At 44.7% G+C, this 23835-nt stretch overlaps 1 protein-coding gene across 3 annotated transcripts in view; it reads right to left on the bottom strand.

Moving 5' to 3' along the window:
- Positions 1–23835, bottom strand: part of Frmd4a (FERM domain containing 4A) — a 219105-nt gene that overhangs the window by 83221 nt on the left and 112049 nt on the right. For all 3 annotated transcript variants that reach the window (XM_052157216.1, XM_052157217.1, XM_052157214.1), the window contains exons 6-7: positions 15575–15631; positions 14407–14429 (exon numbers count right to left, since the gene is read on the bottom strand). In XM_052157216.1, the coding sequence (XP_052013176.1) occupies positions 14407–14429; positions 15575–15631 (80 nt within the window). The remainder of the gene's footprint in view (positions 1–14406; positions 14430–15574; positions 15632–23835) is intronic.

The following is a 23835-nucleotide window of genomic DNA, read 5'->3' as shown; positions in this document are numbered from 1 at the left end:
GAAGCCACAGAGGCAGGTGAAGAGTTCCAGGGGTGACTGGAGAACAATCGCCCTTAAACCTCTGCTGTCAACTTAAGGATCAAAAGTTCTTTGTATTGGGAGTGGAAACAACTACCAGCAGCAGACATCAGCAGCTCCACCACCAAATGCAACTGGGAAAAACCACTTCAGAATCCAAGTTCATTTCAGTGGTGTCTAGGCATCATCTGGCTGTTTAGTAATATTAGAGTTGCTAGCCCTTCCCAAATTTACTAAGAAATATGGACAGGGATGTTTAAACATTCACCCTGAAGCAGCCAGTCAGGAGGGGATTCTCACTTTGACTTGTTTGACTCCATATACCCAAGAACTTGCACATTATAGTCTTGGTAGTATGGAGAGGGTTTGTCATCTACTGGCCATAAACTATGGTTACAAAGGAAGTACCAAAGGAAGATAGAGGTGGGATCGGACGTGGTCCTTACCCAAAATGTGCTCACAGGTGGTAGAGGATGGGAGGGGAGGGTGGGTGTGGGGGGAGCTATGTGACAGGGGACTGGGAGGAGAGGGGGGTGCTAATATCAGGATATAAAATGAATAAATATATGGAAAAAAAAGAAAATGAGAGATGTTCATTCAAAGATAACCAACAGTGTGAGTATAAAGTGATTATATTAACTTAAGCAATGCAAGAGTTTTGAGGAAATAAAGGCCTTTTTGGGTCTGGTGTAAAAGCAGGGTTTGGGGATGACTCTATGTAAAAAGAGGTACAGAGGTTGTACTGGCTGGGTTTTTGTGTCAGCTTGACACAGGCTGGAGTTATCACAGAAAAAGGAGTTTCAGTTGGGGAAGTGCCTCCATGAGATCCAGCTGTGGGGCATTTTCTCAATTAGGGATCAAGGCGGGAGGGCCCCTTGTGGGTGGTGGCATCTCTGGGCTGGTAATCTTGGGTACTATAAGAGCAAAACCAGGGGAAGCAAGCCAGCAAGAAACATCCTTCCATGGCCTCTGCATCAGCTCCTGCTTCCTGACCTGCTTGAGTTCCAGTCCTGACTTCCTTTGGTGATGAACAGCAACGTGGAAGTGTAAGCTGAATAAACCCTTTCCTCTCCGACCTGCTTTATGGTCATGATGTTTGTGCAGGAATAGAAACCCTGACTAAGACAGAGGTCATGTTTACTGTCAAGGCAGGCATGTAACCTGATTAGAAGAGCCCAGTCAGAGTGGTGGATATGTGAGTGGATAATGGGACAGGAAAGAATTTGGAAACAGGATTTCAAGGACCTTCAATGGCAATGCATTAGGATCCAAGGTGCTGTAGGAGACAAGGCAAAGCCACTGGAGCTTTTCAAAGAGGGAAGCCCCTGGTGTTTAGGAAAATGAGGTTATCAACAATGGCTTAAAACTGCATGGCAAGGAGGGATAATTTAAGCCGGCATTCAGTTGACTAAACCCCTGAGACTCTACAGTGGTGCACAGAGGGTCTTCTCTGCCTACTTAGCCATGAATTTACCCAAACACGAAAATTTGACCCAATGGCTCATCAGTGCCGGGGATGGGTCCTTAAGGATCAACAAGCAGTCTTTCAGGGTAAGGTTTTATTTGCTGAGATATATCCTGAGAAAAGTGGGGAGCAACATCTTCATGGGGATGAAGCCTCTGCTTGAAGGATACAGAGATTTTTCCCCCCTCCCAACCACAGGTTTGTTTGCAAATAAACATCCCTGGTGACAGCCACAGGCTGTGCTTCCCTGCCGAGGCTTGCCATAGGCTCTCTTGTTCTCCTCCAGGGCGAGGTTACTCAGAAAAGTTGGAGAAGTCACTAGGGCGTGAAGCCTGTCCAAATCCATTATACTCTGGAAGGGATCCATGACTCCCAGGCCTCCCCAGAGGATGAGAATGTAGAAATATTCTGTCTGCCTTTTTGCTGTTTAGAGACACCTGCAGTCACTTAGAGGTGCCCAGCCCTGTCAATCTGGCTAACATGTGCATCTGGAAATCAGAAAGCCATTCTAATGGTCTACAGCCTGACTGTGCCCCCGACCTTGGTAGATAGGAAGGATGGGCCTTGTTAGTACTTGGGAGGGAAAAAGTCACCCCAATAGGACAGGTGTCTGCTTCACCTTAAGACTCCACAAAGCTATAGCCAGAAACATGTGCTAAAATCTCCCGGCTTTCTTGTCTAGGGACTACCATACTGACATTTTCCCAGAGTTCAGTATGCCTGCTGTACCCTAGTCTAAAATATACTGTAAAACGGTTCATAGTCATAGTCTACTTTTAGAAACAAAAGTTAAAATTTTTTCTTACAAATCAGTTGTAAAAAAATTTTTTTCCCCAGTCTCAGTTTTAATATCAACTAGATTGTATTGAAAAGAAGTTTAGGTAGCTGCTATTTTTGCCAGTATAGAAATGGTACTTCAATGCTTTGGTGGTTTTTCTTGGAAGGGTAGGCTGAGATTATATGCTAGTGCTTGAGTGATCTATAGGAGAAAAGATGATTTCTAGCAATATGACTAATAGAAAACTTGCCACATCAAAGAACGTCATATTTAGCCAAGACACTAAAAGAACCGCAGACGAAGTTAAGCATCAGAAAGGAGTTGCCTAAACCTACCACGTGATTTTCTTAAAAGAAAAAAAAAATCTGGGAGGGGCTGGAGAAATGTCTGGGGGTGGGTGGGTTAAGAAGTAAGGATGAACAGTTCTTCTGCAGAGGACCAGAGTGTGGTTCCCAGCACCCACACCAGGCAGCTCATAACCACCTGGAACTCCGGCTCTGGGGAATCCGATGTCTCCTGGCCTTCATGGGACACTGCACTCATGTGCACACATTGTAAGTAAAAACACAATCTTTTTTTTAAAAAACGTCTAGGGAATAACATTATCAAGAGATCCCCCTTTGGTGAAATGAGATGTCCAGACATTGAAGTGGCAGCTTGGGGGGTCTCTGGAGTACACTTAATGAGGACGAACCCCCACTAAATAATGTTCACCAAAACCACTGTCTGAAAGACATATCTAGTGCAGAGCAAGAAAATAAGCAGAAACTCAGAAACCAGGAGGTTAGAATGCTATGCTAGCACCAACCTAAATCCTCAGTATCTGATGGGCATATTATGAAGCTACGGTTCTCTGGGAAGAGAATGTGTTTCAGTAGAGTAGGAGTACACAATCCCTTTGCATACATTTCCAAATCCCACAAGGCTCCAGGAAACAAATGCTTCCTAACCGATTTCATGGGCAGCCAATCTTTTAACTCAAGGGTATGTTTGACTCACTCTTCCCTCTGGCACAAACATTTACTTTCCTCCTCCTTTCTCCTCCTCCCTCCCATCCTCCTCCTCTTTCTTTCTTCACCCCTCCCTCCCTCCATCTGTCTGTCCGTCTGTCTGTCCATCCCTCCTTTCCTCCTTCTCCTCCTCCTCATCCTGCTCTGTACCCTAACCCCACCCCACAGGATCCAGTCTAATGTAGTTTAGGTTGGCTTCAAACTCCCAATGCTGCCAAGGTTCATCTTGAATTTACAAAACTTACTTATCTTCATTTTATATGTATAGATAGTTTGCCTACATATATGCCTGTGTACCACATGTGTGCCTGATGCCCATGAAGGACAAAGAAGGTACTTGATCTCCTAGAACTGGAGTTACAGATAACCATCTGCGATCGCCAAGTGGGTCCTGGAAATGGAACCTGGGTTCTCTGTGAGAGCAACTGTTCTTATCTGCAGAGCCATCTCTCTAATCCCTGACCTTGAATTAACCCTTGATCTTCTTCCCTGTACCCCCCAAATGCTGGCATTACAGACACACAGTACCACTTCTGGCAGCACCTGTGTTTTTGTTCAGGGAGAACGATCTCTTTGATGCTAGTACTGCCAGGCCGGGTGTTCATTCCCACCTGGGACCAGCCCTTGATCATTTGTCTGAAATCTGAGAAATTCCAAATTGAGAGATCCTGAATCTGGAAAGCATCAGGACTGTCAAATTTCAGATAGTCATTGCCGGGTTGGCATTTCTTTTTTTCTTTGGTACAACGAACCTAGAAAACTCCAGGGTAGATGAGAAATGAAGTTACAGACTTTTATTACTACTGATCTTCAATAAGTGCATAAGAAATCATTTTTCTCTTTACTTCTTTCTTCTTCCTTTCTCTGCTCTACTTTGCTGTCTGGTGACCCAAGGCAACACCGAGACTGTGCTAAATGAAAGGCGGGATGTGCGCTCATTTCCTTCCCAGCGTGTGCTCTGCCCAGGTGTGGAGCCAGGCTCAGGGTCGCTGATGTCACCGAGATCTTCCATGTGGGATTCATGTATATTTGAAACTTTTGTCATTGCTTTTGACATCTGCAGATCCAGGAAAACATCTGGGGACTCAGAAGTTATTTTCCTCCCCGGGATTCTGGCCTTTGGATATGCACCATGGGCTAACGCATAATGCTATTGTCACATTCATGAGTTATCCGTCCTCCATTTCTGATGCTGATCGCCCAGTTATATGAATATTTATTTCTCTGTGTGTTTAATTTTCCTAGGTGACAAGGAAATCCCTGTGAACTTCTCATTTGGTTGGAAATGCATAAAATGCAGACCAAGTTAGGATTCCTTAGCCTATGATTTCAGGCAAATATTTTCACTCAAACATCGTGAGAGAAAGCAACTGATTCCTTCTCTACACGCCTTTAACTTGGGACTCTCAACTTTGAAAAATTGACATGGTGTCATGACCATGATCCTCTGTTTTCATCAGAACTCATTGAAAATGTGATACCAAGATTAAGTCCATATTTAACAAAGGAGAAAAACTATCATAGCACAACCTTCCCTCCTTACTTTATATCTGAGTGGTTCCCACAGGATTTGAATGGTATTAACTTGCAAAAAATAAAAAATAAATCAATGTGTTTTTATGCTTTGAAATGTAAATCATACCCTCAAACACCTCAAATGGACCTCTCTGCACAAAACAAAACCTTTTGGGCAACGTTTATAACTTTTCTCTGTGTGTGAACATTTTACCTCAGACTCTCAGATTCTGTTTCCTTTGAAAGCCATCGCTGGCCTGACAGAGTCCTGCTGCTTCTCAATTGCCTGTGGCTCTTCAGGTTGTTTTGAAATCATGAGAAAACACCATACACACCCTCTTTCTTTTACAATAAGCGTATATAAGAGAGTCATATTACTTTCAATTTATTGAGAGGTATGCTTCAAGTTTAACAGAAGACATCCTCCAACTCCCCACCCAGCTGGGAAGTTACCATGAGAGGAGCTGAAATTTTTATGTGTGACAGAACTGGCCAAGTTATGAAAGTTGTATCCTAAATGTGAACTATTCCTAACATAAATGTCTGTTTTGTAGTGGTTTTTTTTTTTTTTTCACTTCTTTTCTAAAATGTCTCAGCAAATCCATTTCTCTAGATAGAGGAGAATGACAGCTATTTTCTCCTTTATGACAATTCAGCAATTGTAGGAGTCAGGCATGACACTGCCTGTTTGTAATACTTGTACTCAGGAGCTTGAGACAGGAGGATCCTGAATTTCAGGCCAGCTTGGGTTACAGAGTAAGGCCCTGTATAACGACTTTCCCTGCCCCTCACCTAAATACCCATTTGTATCAGAACAAACACCAAATGATCAAAAGGTCTAATAAGGACTTATAATAACTGATCTTGCTTAGTTAGATGTGAATCATTTGTGTAAACGAGAAGCTATGGCTTCAGGAACCTATAACCTTTGATGTGTAGTTGTGGTGGTCTGAATGAGAAATGTCTACCACAGGTTCATTTTGTGGAATAATTGGTTCCTAGTCAATGGCACTGTTTTGGGGTGGTGTGAGTTCTTGAGGAGGCACAGCATTGCTGGAGGAAGTACGGTACTTGGGGTGGGCTTTAAGGTGACCCACTTCCTGTTCTCTTGTCCTGCTTGCTTGTGTAGATGAAAATGTGAGCACTCAGCTTCCTGTTCCGGTCGCCAATGTCACCTTCCTGCCAGGATGAATTCTGTGTCTCTGGAACCATACATAAGTCAAAATAAACTACTCTTTCTTAAGTTGATTTTGTCATGGTATTTTATCCTAGCAATGATAGAGTAACCAATATAATAGTGTTGTCTTAGAGTGACCAATACTTAATCCTGTCCACTGAACAAGAAGATTACCTTGTCATCATTTGAATTGTAGCCTTTGTATATGAATGCATATCATGTTTTAAGGATTTTTTTTTTTTTTACAAGAAAATGAGATCTTTCTTGTCTTTTCCAGTTTTCCAGGAACTTCTAAATTTCTTGCTCCAGCCCATGACTTGCATTCTCTGGCTTGACTAGAAGAACCTCCAAGGCTAGAATTTTCAGAGATCAGCAAGCCCATTTTAGTTTATACATTAACTGCCAATAACACTTTCAAAGGGGGCAAACCAGACTTCAAAAGCGGAAAGAATGGGAAAAAAAAAATCAAGAGAACACTGCTTTTTGTTCACCAACGTTTCTTTCTAGCTTAGTGACCACGCAGTCCCACAGCTTATAGAAAATAAGATATTAAAAGGTCATTATACTCTCTGCTTTTAATTCCCCCTCCCACCCCCAGGGATCTAAGAACACATGGCTTCTGGAAGTTAGTGGGAATGCTTCAGCTGAAACTCCTCTTTGAAAATCAGCCTCGGGTAAATGAAGGACTGCTATTTGTCTCTACCGAGTGAGCGAGACGTGGCTCTGTCTCTAAGAGCAGGATTTTCTTTTTGAAAAGAAATCCAAGTAGAATCCTACAGATGCCATCCCTGGGACCCACTTAAGGTTTCCTCCATGCCTCATCAACTCAGGTTCTCTCACACAGATGGGCATTTAATTGTGTGCAGATGTGGCTATGGCTTGAACCTAAAATGTCCCCACATCCTGGTGTTTTAAATGCTCAGTCCCCAGCTGGGGTGGGGGGTGGCGGGATGCTATTTTGGATATCTGGAAACTTTGGAAGTTGGGTTTAGCTGAAGGAAGTAGGTTCCCTACTGGGGGAGGGTTCTAGAGGTAAATTATTCCAGGCTGCTTCCTGTCTGTGTTCTGCTTCCTCTAAGCCGTGATGTGGACACTTCCTCCCCCACCCCCACCCAAGCCAACCACCATGATGTTTTGTATAGTACCTGAGGCCACATGACCACAGATTGAACTCTCTGAAACTACGAGTCCAGATGAATTTGTCCACTCTTCAGTCATTTGTATAAGATATTTTGGTCAGAGTAGCATAAAAATTAGAAGATACACAAACTAACTTCCAGACAGCCAGTTAAAACTTCCCTTCTCTTCCTCGCCAGGACTGTATCTCTCTGGAACACTGAGCTTGTCAGAGCTTCCTATCTTTCCCCACCTCTGAAGTGTGTGGCATTTGCTAAGTTGGGAGTCTACCAGATGAGCATAGCAGGGCTCAGAGTCTTTTGAGCTGACTTACGGGTGTTAACACAGCTTATGCTGCAAGGACTTGCTTTAGTGATTACCAGTAGCACCTCTAGTCTTCTGTAACAAAGGTATTTCCAGGTCCCAGCAGACAGCCCAGGGCAGCAGAGCTTCAGTGACTCCATTTTAATAAAGCTTGTTACCAAAAAGTTCTACGGAATAGATGTCTTTACTTGTCCCAGATGACTCTCTCCCCGCCCACACATAAAAATCACTTTACTCTATTCAGATCACAAATAACAATAGTTAGTCTAAAGAAGACAATTCCCAAACTGGGTAGGTCTCAGTACACTTCGTTCTATACGGTTCTAGTGGCCATTCCAAAGCGATGGCACTTAGCTTCACATTTATCAATTGCAGTCCATTCATTTATCTACCATGAAAAAAGGAGAGGGAAAAATAACTAGGATAGAATTGAGATGAGAGAAGAAAAGACAGCTTTATAGCCATAGCCTCATGGTCTCTCTCAGGGGTCCTTTTGCCATTTTGAACCGATGGTTCTTTATGTCAGAGTTGGTATGGGTTTTGGCATTAACGATTTACAGTGTTTCAGCTTTGAAAAATGTAATCAATTGTTATCCTATCATATCAGAACAATTTTTGTTATGAGACAGAGTACTACACTCTATAGCTCATGTTGGCCTAGAGCACTGTGTAGTGCAGGCAGACCTTACATACAGGGCAGTCCTGCAGCCTCAGCCTTCCCAGATGCCGGGGTTACAGGCACGCATGCACTTTCATGACCAGTGTGAACATAATTATTAAAACATGTATCACATTTCCAGAAAGTCCCAAGAACTAATTGAATGTGATTAATAATGAGATGATTCTCAAGATTAGTATAAAGAGATGGGTCAGCGGGTCTAAAATAACTTTCCCTTATGATAAAAATGTCCCCAAACCAAAATAAAATCAAGTTATTGTCCCTATTAGCTTGTTTAGTGCAGTGCTGTGATATCTTCTGTTAAGTCAGATGAGACTCTCATTTGGAAGCTGGGATTTTCTATAGGTGGATTCAACAGGTATTTGGTTTGTTGACTGGTTGGTTTATAACAAAGACTTTAGCAGGAAATGGATATGTCTTTTCTATAGTAGCTCAAGGATTTTAATTTTTTTTTTAAGGTGTTAAATAAGAACATCCCAAAAGGGCTGGAGAGATGGCTCAGTGGGCAAGAGCACCAACTGCTCTTCCAAAGGTCATGAGTTCAAATCCCAGCATCCACATGGTGGCTCACAACCATCTGTAAAGAGATCTGATGCCCTCTTCTGGTGTCTGAAAACAGCTACAGTGTACTTACATATAATAAATAAATAAATCTTTAAAAAAAAAAAAAGAAAGAAAAGAACATCCCAAGAGAGGCTTGGGAGGTAACTCAGTAATTAAACTGCTTACTGTGTAAGGATGAGACCTGAGTTCGGATCCCTGCCACCCACGTAAAAAGTCAGGTAATGGTGGTATACGCCTGTGACCCCAGCTGGGGACAGATGACAGAGGGCTTTGGGGATCCAATGGCCAGGCACTCTAACTAATCAGTGAGGTCCAGATTTGAGACTCTGTATATAAGAAGACACTTGACATAGGCCTCTGGGCTCTGTATATACATGTACACATTTATTCTACACACAAGAAGGGCTGAGCGTTCAAAACACTGGGTCACGAGTCAAGCTAGCACACATAACAGGCGACGTCAGCTAGCTGACTAGTGCTGACTCACCATGACTACAGGAGAACATCTTGCTTTTTCTCTGTGTTGGGCCCACTCAACCTAACATTAGCTCCTATAGCTGCCTCGATTGACAGCTCGGAGGCTATTCAATTGTTTTCAAACAGAAGCACTACCTCTGCCCGCTTCCTGACCGGTGACACATACAATTTGGGTTTTTTTTGTTTTTGTTTTTTTTTGTTTTAAAACCCGAACACACATCAGGAAATGAAAGGAGATTATTTGTGCTGTGCTACGGAAAATAATACAAGTGAGAAAATATTATTTTTTAGATAAGATGGTTTCCTAAGTCTTTAATGATAGCACACATTTGTCCACCCTGTGTCAAAATATCAACATGCATGGTCCATACTTCTTACTAACGTGGGCACTGCTCACTTAACTGTCTACATCTCAGTCATTGGCCTTCGGCACTGCCGGCCAAATATCGCATTAACACATCCAGTGAGAATGTTGGTTGGAGTAGTAGACACTCTTTTGGGAGGTAGGGGAGGCCTATGTCTGTGAGTTCAAGGCCAGCCTTGTCTACAGAGTGAGGGCTATGTAGAGAGACTCTGTCTCAAAACAAAACAAAAATCAAACAGACAAACAAAAAAACTTTCCCAACCTGTAAGAAGAGAAGGTGAGCATTTCTACTGACAGAAGAAACAGGTAAGCCAGTCAACCTTTCGGGATGTGCTGAGCAAAACGGGAGGCCAAAGAAGAATCAGAGGAGGCCGTGAGGGACACAGCAGGAGTGGCTCTTGTTGAGGACTGACTTCCTATCAGTTTCTTCCCAAGGACACTATGTCAGCACTTCCAGCCTCTTCAACTGCACAGATAACCTTGTGCTTCAGCGAAGATGCTCCTAGGGTTTGCAGGTTTTAAATACCAGTTCCCCATAAGTAGAGTCAGGCCACACTTGAGCTGTTGAGTGTAGACATGCAGTGCCCCAGGCAACAAAGGCCTTTAGGAAGGGACAGATTCAAGACCCTCCAGCTTGTGGAAGACTTATTTTGACTTAAAATTTCTTTTAAATTGTATTTAAATATTCATGGGTATTCTGCTTGTATATTTGTGTACTACATTAATGCAGTGCCCAGGGTTGGAGGGGGGCAGAAGAAGGTGTCTAATTCCCTGCAACTGGGAGTTATAAATGGTTGTGAGTTGCCATGGTGGATAGGGGGAATAGAACTCAGGTCCTCTAGAGTATTCTTAACCACTGAGCCTTTTCTCCAGCCCCAGAGCCACGGTGACTTTTGTGTAAGGCCGATAATTTAAAAGACCATTAGACTCGATGGTATCTTAGAATTAAGCCTTGGATCCTGTGTTAGATATACAAAAGCCCTCTCCAATGGTCTGTGTTTCTAAGCTTATTTTTATTGACACTGGTTGAGGAAAATATATTCCTGACAGGTAATATTTGTAAGTTAAAACTATTCACTTGCACACAGTAAAAGAACCTTGCATTAATGACTAGTATCAAAAGCGAGTTGCTACAGAATGAAAACGATTCAATTGTCAAAGCTAAAACATGCCCGATGTTCAGCAAACTGGCTATGGCCAACTCTGGGTTTGGGGACTCTCCCCACAGGTGGCCTGCAAGAGGGACACATACAAAATGAAGCGTCACACTGGGTGGTGGTGGCACATACCTTTGATCCCACACTTGGGAGGCAGAGGCAGGCAGATCTCTGTGAGTTCAAGGACAGCCTGGTCTACAGAATGAGTCCAGGACAGCTAACAGAGAAACCACATTTTAAAAGATCAAAAAGAGAAGAGGAGGAGGAAGAGGAGAAGGAGGAGAAGGAGGAAAAGGAAGAAGAAGAAGAGGAAGAGGAAAATGATGTGTCTTATTCGAAACATCAAGCATATACTATCTCAGACTGTTTTTCATAATCTTTTATTATCTATTTCTCTTTAATGTGTGTAGTATGGATGTGTCCCTGAGGGTGTAGTACATGTACTTGCAGGGATGTGGAAACCAGAGCTTGGCAACCGGGGGTCTTCCCTGATCGCTCTAAACTTGATATTTATTTTTTTGAGATAGCTTCATCCTGTGCCTGTAGGTCAGTTCTGCTAGGCTATCCGGCCAACGGGCGCTGGGGGAATCTTTTTGTCTTTGTCCCCATACCTGCCCACAGTGCTGCATTACACACGCACAATGCTGGGCTCAGCTTTTATACGCTGAACCATTTAGTCCTCATGTTTGCAGCGCAGCCTTGAGAATTCCCAAGTGTTGCCCATCTCGAGCCTGCTTTAGAAAATAGCACGTTATGGGGAGGGGGGTCTTGCTGTCACTCTGTGGGGTGAAGTTCACGGGGTGAGGTAAGCTGACCTTGCGTGAACTGTCTGGCTTTCCGTTCTCCTGGCAGCTACAAAAAGCCGCTAGCCGGCTCTGGCCAATGAAAGGCCCCTTGCATATCTGCTTTCGGCTAACAGGCTAGCAGGCTGGTGCTCACAAGGGGCGGAGAGGGATTGCCAGGCCAAGCTCTGCTCTTCCTCCTCCCTGGCTGTCGGTCTGGCTGTCGGTCTGTGTGGCTGCATTCCTATGATCTGTGGGACAGATGGGTTGGTTTCCAGTCCACATTCCTCCCTGTCAGGGTGCTCTTAAAAAGAAATACTATTTGCATGGCTGATGGAGAAGTTTCATCGGACCCCGGGGCCCGGCAGAATGCACGTGGGGACTTCCAACTAGTCTCCATAGAACGGAGGAAACCTTTTAAGTAGGTGGACTTAACAACTGTTAAAAACCTCAGCCCTAATCCCAAACTCAGGACAGAATAAAGCAGCAGAGAATGAACGAACTACAAGCTAGAGTTTCTACAAACGGAACAAACTTCATTCAACAAATTCAGTAACTAGGGATTGGCCATATGCCAACTTCAAGACCTCTCACACCCATTAAGCAGTGAAAATCTTACCCCCTCTGCCCTGCTTCCTGCCAAAGACATAGAGAAAGTAGGCCTGGATCACTCTTTATAGAAAACAGTCAAAGTGAGATAAAAGGACTATAATTTAGAGCAACGGATCAGCTAACTCCAGTTCACGGGCTCAAATTATCCATCCTCTGTTGTGTTTGTATGGCCTGTGAACTTGGAGTGGTTCTTATATTTTTAAATACAGAAAGTGAGGGAGAGGAGAGGGAAGGGGGAACAAGAGGAAAGAAGGAAGGAGAGGAAGAAAAGTCCATGATACATGAAGACTTGTGTATTGTCTGAATATCTGCTTTTCTAAATAAAGCCTTGTTGAAACAGAACCATGCAGCTCAGTTCTCCAGCCACACGAGGTTCCTTTGACACTTGGACAAAGTGCAGTCCAAAGTGCTTGCCGTGGGGACACTGTGACCTGGGAAAGCCAGATTATGAGGCCTTTACAGAGAAAGTATGCCAACTACTGTTTTAGATTTTAAATCGTTTCTTTCCATTTAGCTGAGGTATTTGACTGAAACCATATACCTCAGGTCTGGTTAGGATACAATTATAGATTTAAAAAAAAACCAAAAACCCCTCAAAGATAGCAACATGTGTATGTTCTTGATGGGGTAGAAATATGATCTGTTTGTGGGTGTTCAGGAGCAGCCTTCTGTGTAGGCAAGGGTAGAGATCAGAGGTTGGCATCAGGTGTCTTCTTTGGTCACTTCCCTTCTTTCTGTTTTGAGGTACGGGTCTCTCCCTGGAGCTCACCGATTTGGCTGACTGGCTGACTAGCAAGTCCTAGCGTTCTCTCTGGCTCTGCCTGTTTCTACCACAGCACTGGCACCACACATAGGCAGTTGATACTGTGCTTTTTTAAATGGATGCTGGGGCTCTGAACTTAAATCTTCTTGTTTAAATAGCAAACACTTTATCGCCTGAACCATTTCCCCAGATCCGATGTATACCCTCCTCGTGCTTGGGGCAGGGTTAGGAGTAAGGGGTAAGTGTAAGAATAAGTGTGAGCTTAAGAGATAGGGTAGGGTATGGGCAGGAGTAGGGTTTGGGGTTGTAGTTGTTGATTCCTTCCTTCCTTCCTTCCTTCCTTCCTTCCTTCCTTCCTTCCTTCCTTCCTTCCTTCCTTCCTTCCTTCCTCCCTCCTTCCCTCCCTCCTCCCTCCCTCCCTCCTTCCCTCCTCCCTTCCTTCCTCCCTCCCGTCCCTGTTGGGGATACACCTAGCCTCATATGTTAGGCAGGTATCCCACTACTGAGCCATAAGCCCCAGCCCTTGGAACCCAATGACTTGATATTCTGCTTTCTTGGTCCTACAGCCATGCCTTTTATAGACAGACCTTGATCCTAAACAATGAGCTCTCCCGGGTTTTCCCCAGTAGACGCTGATAAAACAGACTATCTGGATGGTGCCTGTCTATGCGCAGTCAGTTCTGTTGAGGGTAGCTACAATCCCCTTGCAGTGAGTGAGGGCTCCGGGTTGCTCCTGAGAGACTGGGGACAATCGGCCCTGCTGCCCTGTGTGCAGTGCTTAATGAATGAATGGCAAGATTCAAGCCAGCAGCTCTACAGGGTCCCTGGAGCTGGACTTAACGATTAAGTCTATTTTTCTCAGTATAGCATTTTTCCATGGAAGCAAGACAGTTGTGGCTTTTCTTTGCTGTTAATATTTCCCTGCATCACAGCTCCCTGTATGATAGGGATTTTTCTGTTGAAAGTCAGTGACTAAACTGAGAAGAAGAAAAAGAAGGAGGAGGAGGAGGAGGAGGAGGAGGAGGAGGAGGAGGAGGAGGAGGAGGAGGAGGAGGAGGAGGGGGGGGGGAGGAGGAGGAGGAGGAGAAGAAGAAGGAGGAGGAGGAGAAGAAGAAGGAGGAGAAGAAGAAGGAGAAGAAGAAGAAGGAGAAGAAGAAGAAGGAGAAGAAGAAGAAGAAGAAGAAGAAGAAGAAGAAGAAGAAGAAGAAGAAGAAGAAGAAGAAGAAGAAGAAGAAGAAGAAGAAGAAGAGGTGCAGATACTCATTAGAACTGTCAGGTTATCTACAACCCAATTTACACACCAGAAGTGATGCCTGGCTCTTCACAGATGCAGGATCAACACATCAGGCCTGAGAACAATGGCCTCTAGAGCCACTGGGCTCTGAGCTCCTCTCTTTAGGTTCATTTAGTAAGAATAGCGTCATCACTAGCTCTGGGCATGCCCTGCCAGACTGCCTGCTCAGTTGACATATGACATCTGGGTCTCACTAGTTAATACTCTGTCCTCCTTCAAAGTACATGCAAGGCAGTTTCTTTAAATAAATAATAATAATAAAAACCAACAGATACATCTTTAAGCCAACAAGAGATTATGGGGGAACTCACCTAGAGAAATCTCCTTTTGCTTCCTGTGGGGGGGAAAATGAGGGAAACATCAGTCCATTGTTAAGAATTAAAATGAAGCCCTGTCATGGCTATTTCTCTGCTGGGTAAGACAGTCCAGCTTCCCTCTGTGTCACCCTGTCTGCTCCGGAATTCAATGAAAAGAAATGCTAAGCCAGTGGTGGCAGAACATTCCCATAATTCCCAGTGCCTGGGAGGCTCAGGCAGGAGGATTCTGAGTTTGAAATTAGCCTCGGTTGCATAAGAGGCACAATGTAAACTTTACAAAGGTGTATAGAAGTTTATATTTCAAGGCCTTGGTCTAACTAAATTAGGCCACACACATATTATTTATCTCCCCCTCTCCTCCTTCCTTCCCTCCCCCTCCCCACTCTTTCCCTCCCCACCCCTTTGTTTCCCCCTTTGTCCTTTAAAGTCCCCCTTACCTCTTTCCTCCCCTTCCCTTCCACCCTCGCTTCTTCCCTTTCTTTGAGACGCCTGCTGTCTGCCCTCCTGGCCGCATCTCCAAAGCAGCTGGGATGCCACGTGCATGCCAGGGTGCCAGGCTGCAACAGTCTACTTCTGCGGCTTCTGGAACTGTGAGCTCCTTCCCAATTATACCAAAGGATTGTGAGCCCAAGGCCGCGTGAGTGTCAGTGGGCGTGGCGGGCTACCTCAGGCATAGCAGCATTCAATGAACACTTGCTAAGAGAATAACTCGTGGTGAGTCCCAACTCATCGTGATAACGTTACAGATGATGCTTCCGCACCTCTGTCTGTCTGTCTGTCTGTCTGTGGCTAAAGGCTTTTGCCTTTCTGAGGGATAGGAGGTGACTTCTAGGCATTCATCTGCTTTTTGTTTTGTTTTGTTTTGTTTTTTCAGGGCAAAACAAGGTACCAAACTTAAAGAAAGTGAGCGATGGAGAACCAAATGATTGCAGGTTAAACACACAGCTTTCCCTAAGTTCATACAATGCACTGTCTTGAAATCTCCGATTATGTCCCGGCACCCGCATTGCTAATAGCTCCTCCCATCGTGTGGCTAGAAAAGGTTAGAAAGTCAGCAGACGTGACTGCTGCTTGTATGTGGCAGTCACATCTCCTTGTATGTACGTGCGTGCGTGTGTGTGTGTGTGTGTGTGTGTGTGTGTGTGTTTGTAAAACAGCTTACCTGTAAGATATAGGAAGCTAATTCAAACACCACTTCACTGTCAACATCAATCAGCTCCTGAAGAGAAAAAGAAAAAGAAAATTCAAAGTGAGTCTTTTATTATATCTACTTAGTTTTGAATAATTAATTAAGTAAAAACTTTAAAATGAAGATTTTGCAATGAAGTTCAGGCTAGCTTCAAACTCCCAATCCTCCTGCCTCTGCCCCAAGTATATAGACCTTAGGCGTAAGTCGCATCTCTCTTTATCGGTCTGGTACATAAGAGACCTGGTCTTTCATGGAAGTGCCCAGAATCTCAACTCCATTTAGCGTGTCTTTGCTTCTTTACACAATTTCTCTGAATGACTTGGCCCTGGCTAGTCACTAAGATCTTTTCAAAGAATCCTGTATGTCATCTTCAAATTTGGATGCATCAGTAATGGGATACGTGTTGGCAATTCAACCTAAGTGCTCGGGAAGAGCAGTCAGTGTTCATAAACACTCTCCAGCCCCAAACCTGCTCATCCTAGTCACCGGGATACAGCTATTCAATAGCCAATTACATCACTCCCCCCAAAATCCCCCAAGATAAGGTCTCCCTGTGCAGCCCTGACAGGCTCAGAGCTTGGAGATCAAAGTTGCTTCTGCCTCCCAAGTGCTGGGACTGATGGGTACACTCTCAGGCCCAGCCCTGCCACAGTTCTCTGTTTGCTTGTTTGAGTTCTGCCTTAGAACCCACACAGTGAGGGTTCATTGAGAGAAATGTTACAATAAGATCATGACTCGATTAGAAGTTAAACAAGGCAAGACTGAAAATACAGTTCCTCGGTGGTACCAGCCACTGTAGTTCTTCCGTGTGCTCAGAGCTCAGGGTAGCTAGTGGCTATCACATCAGTATAGATCTGGAGTGTTTCTGTCTCCACGAAGGCTCTATTAGTCACTGCTAGTGTGGTCTCTAATTTAAATATTCTTCTGTTCTTTTACGTATTCCCCCCAAATGGGGCATGGTCTTAAAAAAATTAAAAACTTCTTGGTTTATGAAAAAAAAAAAAGCAAGCACCAATCCAACTTATGTTTTTTGTCAAACACAGATATAATGACACTCTAAGTAAGAACATTCCCATCCATGCAGCATGTGTTTACTCCAGTGGTCTCCTAAGATGACATCATCTAGTGATGGCTCAGGCACTATAGTTTGCATAAATATACTCGATGCCTGCACAACAATAGAACCACTTACCACATCTATCAGAGTACGCCCTGCCACGAAACGATCTGGACCTGGGGCTCCTCTGCTTGTAAGCAGCACCATTGGGGGCACTAAATTGAAACTCGATGTGTTTTTCACATACACTTTGATGATTTTGGAGACAGGTCCAAACACTCGAGACACCATCCCTGCAATGCACACACCCACTGCCTCCAAAGATATCTGTATTATTGTGGTGTTCATGTGACATGACCCACCCTCTGAACGCACTTTTAAGTGAATGATGCCTTTTTATACACAGCCTGTCGTGTTAGAGACAGAGAGTGACCCAGGCCTATCAGCAGGACACTAAGGTAATCCATGGCGTCTTTCTTTTGTCATAGTTTTAAGGAGAAAGTTCTGTCTTCATTTCCCCTCTCTCCCTTTCTTCTCTTTTTCTTTCTCATATTTCAAATTGGGTCTCATTCTATACCTTAGGCTGGCCTTAAACTGATGGTAATCCTCCTGCCTCAGCCTCTCAGGTGCTGTGATTAAGGCATGAGCCACCATGTCCAGCGCATCTTCTTTTCTCCTTCCCTGTTATCACTAGATCCGATACTGAGTAGCTGGACAAAAGGGACAGCTAGGAGAGACTTAAAGACTAGATAGTTGGCTTAACACCATTTATATCCTACCCCCCCCCCAGAATGGAATCCAAAAACATGATGTGACTTGCCTCAGACCACGAGGACCCTAATGGCAGCTTTTGTGCCGGTAAATCACAACTTCTTGTCTAATACATGGCCTTGTGCAGGGCTTGCTCTCTTCCAAGTTAATAAGGTCTCAGTCACAGTCATCCCACTCTCAGAATAATATTTATAACTGAAGTTAGTTCTGAGGGGTAATTTAAATTAAGAGGTATTTTGAACTACAAGCCAAATTCTGATATATGGATTTTCTAATTAGTCTGGGGGATGGGAGGTATTTAAACTTGTCCGCCATAACTCATGACACTGTATTTGAGCAGTCTGAATCTTTAGAAGAGGAGCTATCCTCAAGATCTCAGGCCGAGGAATTCCAAAGATAGATGGTGATAGTCGCTACTCAGCCACCTTTGAAGTGTATCTCAAGAGAACTAACAACCGTCTAACGACCAGACGGAGGGATAGGGGACAGTCATTCTTTATGTGTAACCAGCCACAGGAGCTTAACAGTCTCTGTAATTCATCTGCCCTGTCAGAGCTGGGATGTGGGGGAATGTTTGCAATGGCAGTTGTGGGATTACCAGCTCCCGTCACATGACGGAGTACAAATGCTTTCATAGAAACTGTCCAGGGTTTCTGCAATAGATCATTCCTAACTTTGTTCATTTCCTTTCTTACTGATGAGTTTGCTAAAGCGCTCATGGTACTTGGAAGCACACTGGTGTGTGTGTGTGCATGTGTGAGCCCTTCTGTTAAACATTCACACCTACGATATAGTGAACAGTCAACAGGGGGTTAATGGTTAACACCAGCTGGGAGGCTTATCTCAGTATAACTCAGAATCCACCTTTGGCAGACAGCCCTGAGCAGGAGCATGGTGTCTGGCTCATAATTTGATTCATTTGCTAGATGTAAGTTGCCTGTGTGGGGAAGGAGGGGTGGGGGAAGGAGGGAAGGCTTTTGCATAGTCCATTCTGTAGGTCCCGTAGGTGATTATTACACACAGTGCTCCGCCAGCTAGGGCGAAGCTTCAAGCAACCGTCGTCGTAAATGTCTGGCCTGGTTTAGGTAAGTTCTTTCTCACTATAGCTGTCTTTAGGGTAAGTGGAAATGAATGTCTTTAGGGTGAGTTTTCCCTTTCCCTTCAGATGAAGAGGTGACAAAACACCCAGAGTCAGACTGTCCCAGCAACAGAGGACAGGGAGCCAGGATGAGGTGCCTCCGACTGTGCGGCCAGAGCAAGTCTGAGGGAGAAGGCTGTGCCCTTACTTCCTAGGATCCCTGTTAATATTTTCTGAATTTAACAATCCCTGGATGCCCCCAGGAGTCAATCTAGAGAGAGAACAGCACCAAACTCGGAACAGTATGAAGACAAGTTCTTGACTGTTGAGAACCTGCCTATTCTTTGAGCCTTCCTCCCTTGTATGGATTTTGTTAGATTTATTCTCAAACAGTTCATGTGTTACATATAATTTTCAGACATATGATGCCGTATATCCTACAAGTCCTAGTTCAGTCCCTACAGTCTCCCTACACAGTGCTTTTCCTATTTTATTTTAACACACTCACTATTTCTTTATTATAAACAATAACCCCTTTTCCATTTCTTCTTTCCAGGCAATTACATCTTTAAGATTTTACCAGAATGAAACAGAGCCTTTGAGTTTCTGTTCACTTCCTGAGTTTCCCAGGACAGCCCAATTCACCACAGAGGACGAGGCAGAGGTCCAAGAGATCTTCCCACCAGGTTCCAGCTGCCACGTGACGCCCAAAAGAAGAATCTACCTTTCCCAAGATGCATCTACCTCTCCCTGGGCTGGCTTCCGGGCAATGGCTCCCTTCACGTACTTTTCTAGCAGAGAAACAAACTGACCAAGATAACAGAGTGTATGGAGCCCCCATATATTCCTGGGGCTGTGGGCTTTCCCTTGACAGAAGACAAGATGGAGAAGTAGGAGGCCCTTCAAGAAAGACCTGTGAGTGGTTTCCACCTGGTCACCTGCAAAGGCTGGTACTGTGACTTCCTGTGGGTTTAGTCCATCCATAGCTCTGTGCTGGAGCCTCAATGGGTCCAGTGTCACCTGAGGAGGAGGTGGCTCCTACTGGGTCATTTCCTGAGCTAGAATCTTGCCTGGGAATCCAGGGTGGTCGCAGACATGTGATAATGTTCCATTGAGAGGGAGTGTCTTATCTTTTGGTTACTGAGGCCCTGGTGTGTGCATTTTGGGCCTCTGTTTCCTTCACTACTGAGTGAAAGGGCATCATTCCCTGTTCTTTGGAAAATGGTACAGAATGGCAGAATGTGGTTTGCTGTAGGTGTGTACAGGCATGCGTGCATGCGTTCTCAGTGTAGACGGACAGACTACTTCCTTTAGCTCAGCACAGCTTTATCTAAAGCAATGAAGCAACTTCAGGAGGAGGACCCAGGGCATTATGGTGGCTATCGACTCTCTTGGTAAGATTACCATCAGAGGATCTTGATGTACTCCAAAACAAAACAAAAAGCAAAACAAACAAAAAGACCTCACCCAAACCCCCCATGCAACGGGGCTTCCTGACCTGCGGTTCAGAGGGTTTGCTGGTACTTTTCAGGTCCTACCAAGAATCCCAAGGGAGAGCATTCTTCTGTGGTTAGGTTGAGAAAGTCCAGCTTTTCCCATACAACAAATGAGATGGTTAGTGTTAATTACCGTCTCAACAGAGACGAGAATTTCCTGGGAGACAGGCCTCCGGGCATGTCTGTAAGGGGTATCTTGATGACATTAATTGAAGTTGGAAGGCCTTCTCTGGGGATGGCAGCACCATCCTTGGCTGGGATCCTGGACTGTGACTGAAGAAAGGAGGCTAAGAGGCTGCAAGCATTCGCCCCTTTGCATTTCTTGACTAGGGATGTGATGCGATCAGCTACCCCAAGCTTCTGCCGCTCTGACCTCATTACACAGGACCACGCCTTCAGATGGCGAGCCAGCATAAACCCTACGGTTGCCTTTGCTGGAATGTGTTATATCGCACATCCACAGGAAAGGAAATTAAGACAATAATTAGGACAGACAACATGAGGAACAAGAATTAGGAAGTGAGAATACCATTGGCAAACTCCAGGCAGAATCCTCAGTTGGTCACCCCAAGGACTTGCCTAAGAAATCACCTAAAGGTACCTCACCCCAAACTAAGTTCAAGTCTGACCCCTTACTCCCCCACAGCACAGAAATGCCGGCCACTACTGATTTCCTTCTGTTTCAGTTGCTTCGCCACCAAATGTGAAGAACACAGTTTCTGATCACTGTGCTGAGCTTTTGAGGACCTATGTAGAGGCGATTCAGAAACTGCAAACACAGTGGAGGTGCCGTAAATCATCAATGTATTATTTCTTTCTTCACCCTAGCCGCTACAGACAGTCGGAACCACACAGTGTTGCCTCTCTGTTCTTTGGCGTAGTTTGGTATTGATGATAGTACTTGGCGAAATGTCGTAAAGAGATAGGCAGCACTGTGTTCATTAGCCACCCTGCAGATAACGGTTGTGATTTACAACTGTTGGAACTGAAGAGCTTACCTGTTACTTCGATTTATCTCAGTGACCAGATTAAATATTATTTGCGGATGTTTCTTGAAGGGTGTTTTCAGAGAAGATGAGCATTTGAATAACTGGACTTACAGTCTACCACCCAATGCCTTAAGAACTGAAAGACAATAAAAGGTGGAGGAAAAGCAAAATCTCCCTCTGTTTTTCATTGCACACTTTTCAGCATAGGTGCTGAGCCCAGAATTTACTACGAAGCTCAGACCAGCTTTGAACTTGTGATTCTTCTTCCTCGGCCTCTCACACCCTGAGGATGCAGGTATGTCCCGCCACATCCAGATTCATTACTCGCTTTCTGAATTAATGTATCCCATTTCACTTTCTCCTGCTCTGGGTTACATTTATAGTCCTGGCCTCCCTGGTTCTCAGGCCTCCAGGCTGAGTCACAGCTACAACTTTTCTGCATTCTACCTTGCGGATGGCATACACACCACAGACTTCTCAGCCTTTGGTCCCGTGGGCCAGCTCCACACAGTGAGGAACTTTCTACGTTTCTCTGTGGAGAACCCTGACCGATAAGGTGTTATTGCATCAGACTGGGGTATGAGGTTATATGTAGGTGATCTCCCTGGCCACCTTCTGTGGCTGTTTGGCTGCCATGTCCCATTGCACAACTTGTAATTGACTATGTGGAGTTGTGTCTGGGCATGGACGGGACCTCTGCAAACTTGCACAGTCCCTCTTCGTCAGTCCTGTGCCAGGTCTTCAGCAGTCAAGTCATGTCATGTTTGTCTCATGATCCACAGAGGTACCTTGCCAGCCCCATGGTGCCCTTGATGCAGTTTCACGGGGCTTTCTCCTGCTGTCTGCTGTAGACAGCCTAGGTTGAGGTCCTAAGAACCATTCTTCTCAAAGTCTGCTGTGTACTGCCAAGATGATCAGGCCACGCGAGTTCCTTTCTGAAAGGTTGAATAAGGAAGCCCTCCCTTGTCCCTGTTTGTATGCCCCCGGTAATGCAGGCACACGCTACATCTTTGGTAGCCAGGCTGGGAGATAAGGACGGGGTTTCATGCAACAGACATTCCGAAGCTGCTATTGATGTTCGTTTCTCGTCTTGTGGAGCGAGATTCTGGGCTTCTTTTCTCCCACCTACAGATGAGATGACCTCACAGGTTCAATAGCGAAGCTCTCTGGAAGCTCTTCAATATACACCATTTATTTCAGCATCAACAAGTGTGATGGCACTTAGACTTGAGAGGCCAACAAAACCCAAGAGTAATTACACAAGGGATGAGTATGTGAAGCTCCAGGAGAGGCAGGCACCTCAGAGAAAAGGCTAGGTGAGACCTTTAGCACACACAGAGCAGGGGATTTCCTTTCCTCAGTTTCTTCTTCCCTCTCTCACCATTCCTGGCTTTTCTTCTTCAACAAGATCACATGTAACCCAGGCTAGCCTCAACTTGCTATTTGGCTGAGGATGAGCTCCAACTCCTGACCTTCCCGCCTCCATCTGCACGTTCTGAGCTTTATAGAAATGGACTACCTCACCTAACTGTCTTTTCCCATCACCCTCTGCTCTTGCTGCAAGGGCAGCTCCAGAGTCTGATATAAAGCACCCAGCTCCGTGGGATTGGAAAGTCACAAACAAAAAGCACTTTTTTGTTCCTCAGCTACACATGTGTAGTCAGTCATGGTAATGGGAGGTGGTGGTAAGAATCCAGTCAGAAAAATGGGTATGCCACCTTCCTCTTGCCTGAGGAAGCGTGTTTACTCCATCTGCAGATGGAGACCTTAGGTTTGTGGCTCAGCGGATATAAACACTGAGAGGAAGCACAGTTTAACTGTAGTGGATACACAGTGTCAGGGTTAAAGTTACAGGCTTTGAGTACGAGATTTACAACCACACCGCAGCCATTCTGAGCAGCAGAACTTAGGTCTCCCCACCCACAGCAAACAAATATCAAAAGTCTCCTCTGAGTAGTGGAATTTGAAGGTTGTTTTTGGATTTGGGAGCCAATTTTCTTATCTCTCCCGAGTTTTGTGTGTGAAGCTGATTGATGCTAAAAGTTAAAGCAAAACCCTTTGAATTTCTTTTGTGCCTTTAGGATCCATAATTTGTGGGAATCGTTCTTTCTAAACAATAACATTTTAAAGGACATTAAGCATATTACCATCTAAAATAAAACTTAAAAAAGACATCGATTGATAAGCTAGCTTTTGTAGGGAGGCAAATGTGATAGTTAATTTTTTTTTTTTAAAAACTCTCATTTTATACATTTGTGTGTTTGCCTGAATGTGTACCGCATGCATTCAGGAGCCTGTGGAAGTCAGAAATAAACCTTGGATTACCTGAAAGTGAAGCTTCAGGGAGTTGTCAATCACCAAGTGGGTGCTTGGAACCAAAACCTGGTCCTCTGCAAGAGCATCAAATGCTCTTAAGGCTGAATTGTCTCTCTGTTGACTAGGTTTTAAGCTTCTTTCTGTGTCTCTGTTCCTTTGTCTCTCTCTCTCTCTCTCTCTCCCCCTCCCTCTCTGTGTGTGTGTGTGTGTGTCTGTCTGTCTGTCTGTCCTCAAATTCGCTAAGTAGTGGAGGGTGATCCTGAGCCACTGATCCTCCTGCCTCCACCTCCTGAATGCAGGCATCATCGGTATATGCCTTGGCTTTGGTTTATGTGGTGCTGGGAAGAGAGCCTTGTTTTGGCATACATAATACTTGCGAAGGACCCTTGGGTTTTTTTCTAGTTTGGTCAGCACACTCCCCTCGTTGCCTAAACTCTTTTCAGACAGAATGTTCTTATGTAGTCTAGACCCCTGCCTTGGTCTCCCCTGAATTTTGATAGCGATTTCAGTTCTTACTGCAGAACTCA

This window comes from Apodemus sylvaticus, chromosome 14 (assembly GCF_947179515.1).
Source record: "Apodemus sylvaticus chromosome 14, mApoSyl1.1, whole genome shotgun sequence".
Classification (NCBI taxonomy): Eukaryota; Metazoa; Chordata; class Mammalia; order Rodentia; family Muridae; genus Apodemus; species Apodemus sylvaticus.
The sequence above is the reverse complement of the archived record's forward strand: the minus strand, read 5'-3'. Positions and strand labels throughout refer to the sequence as shown.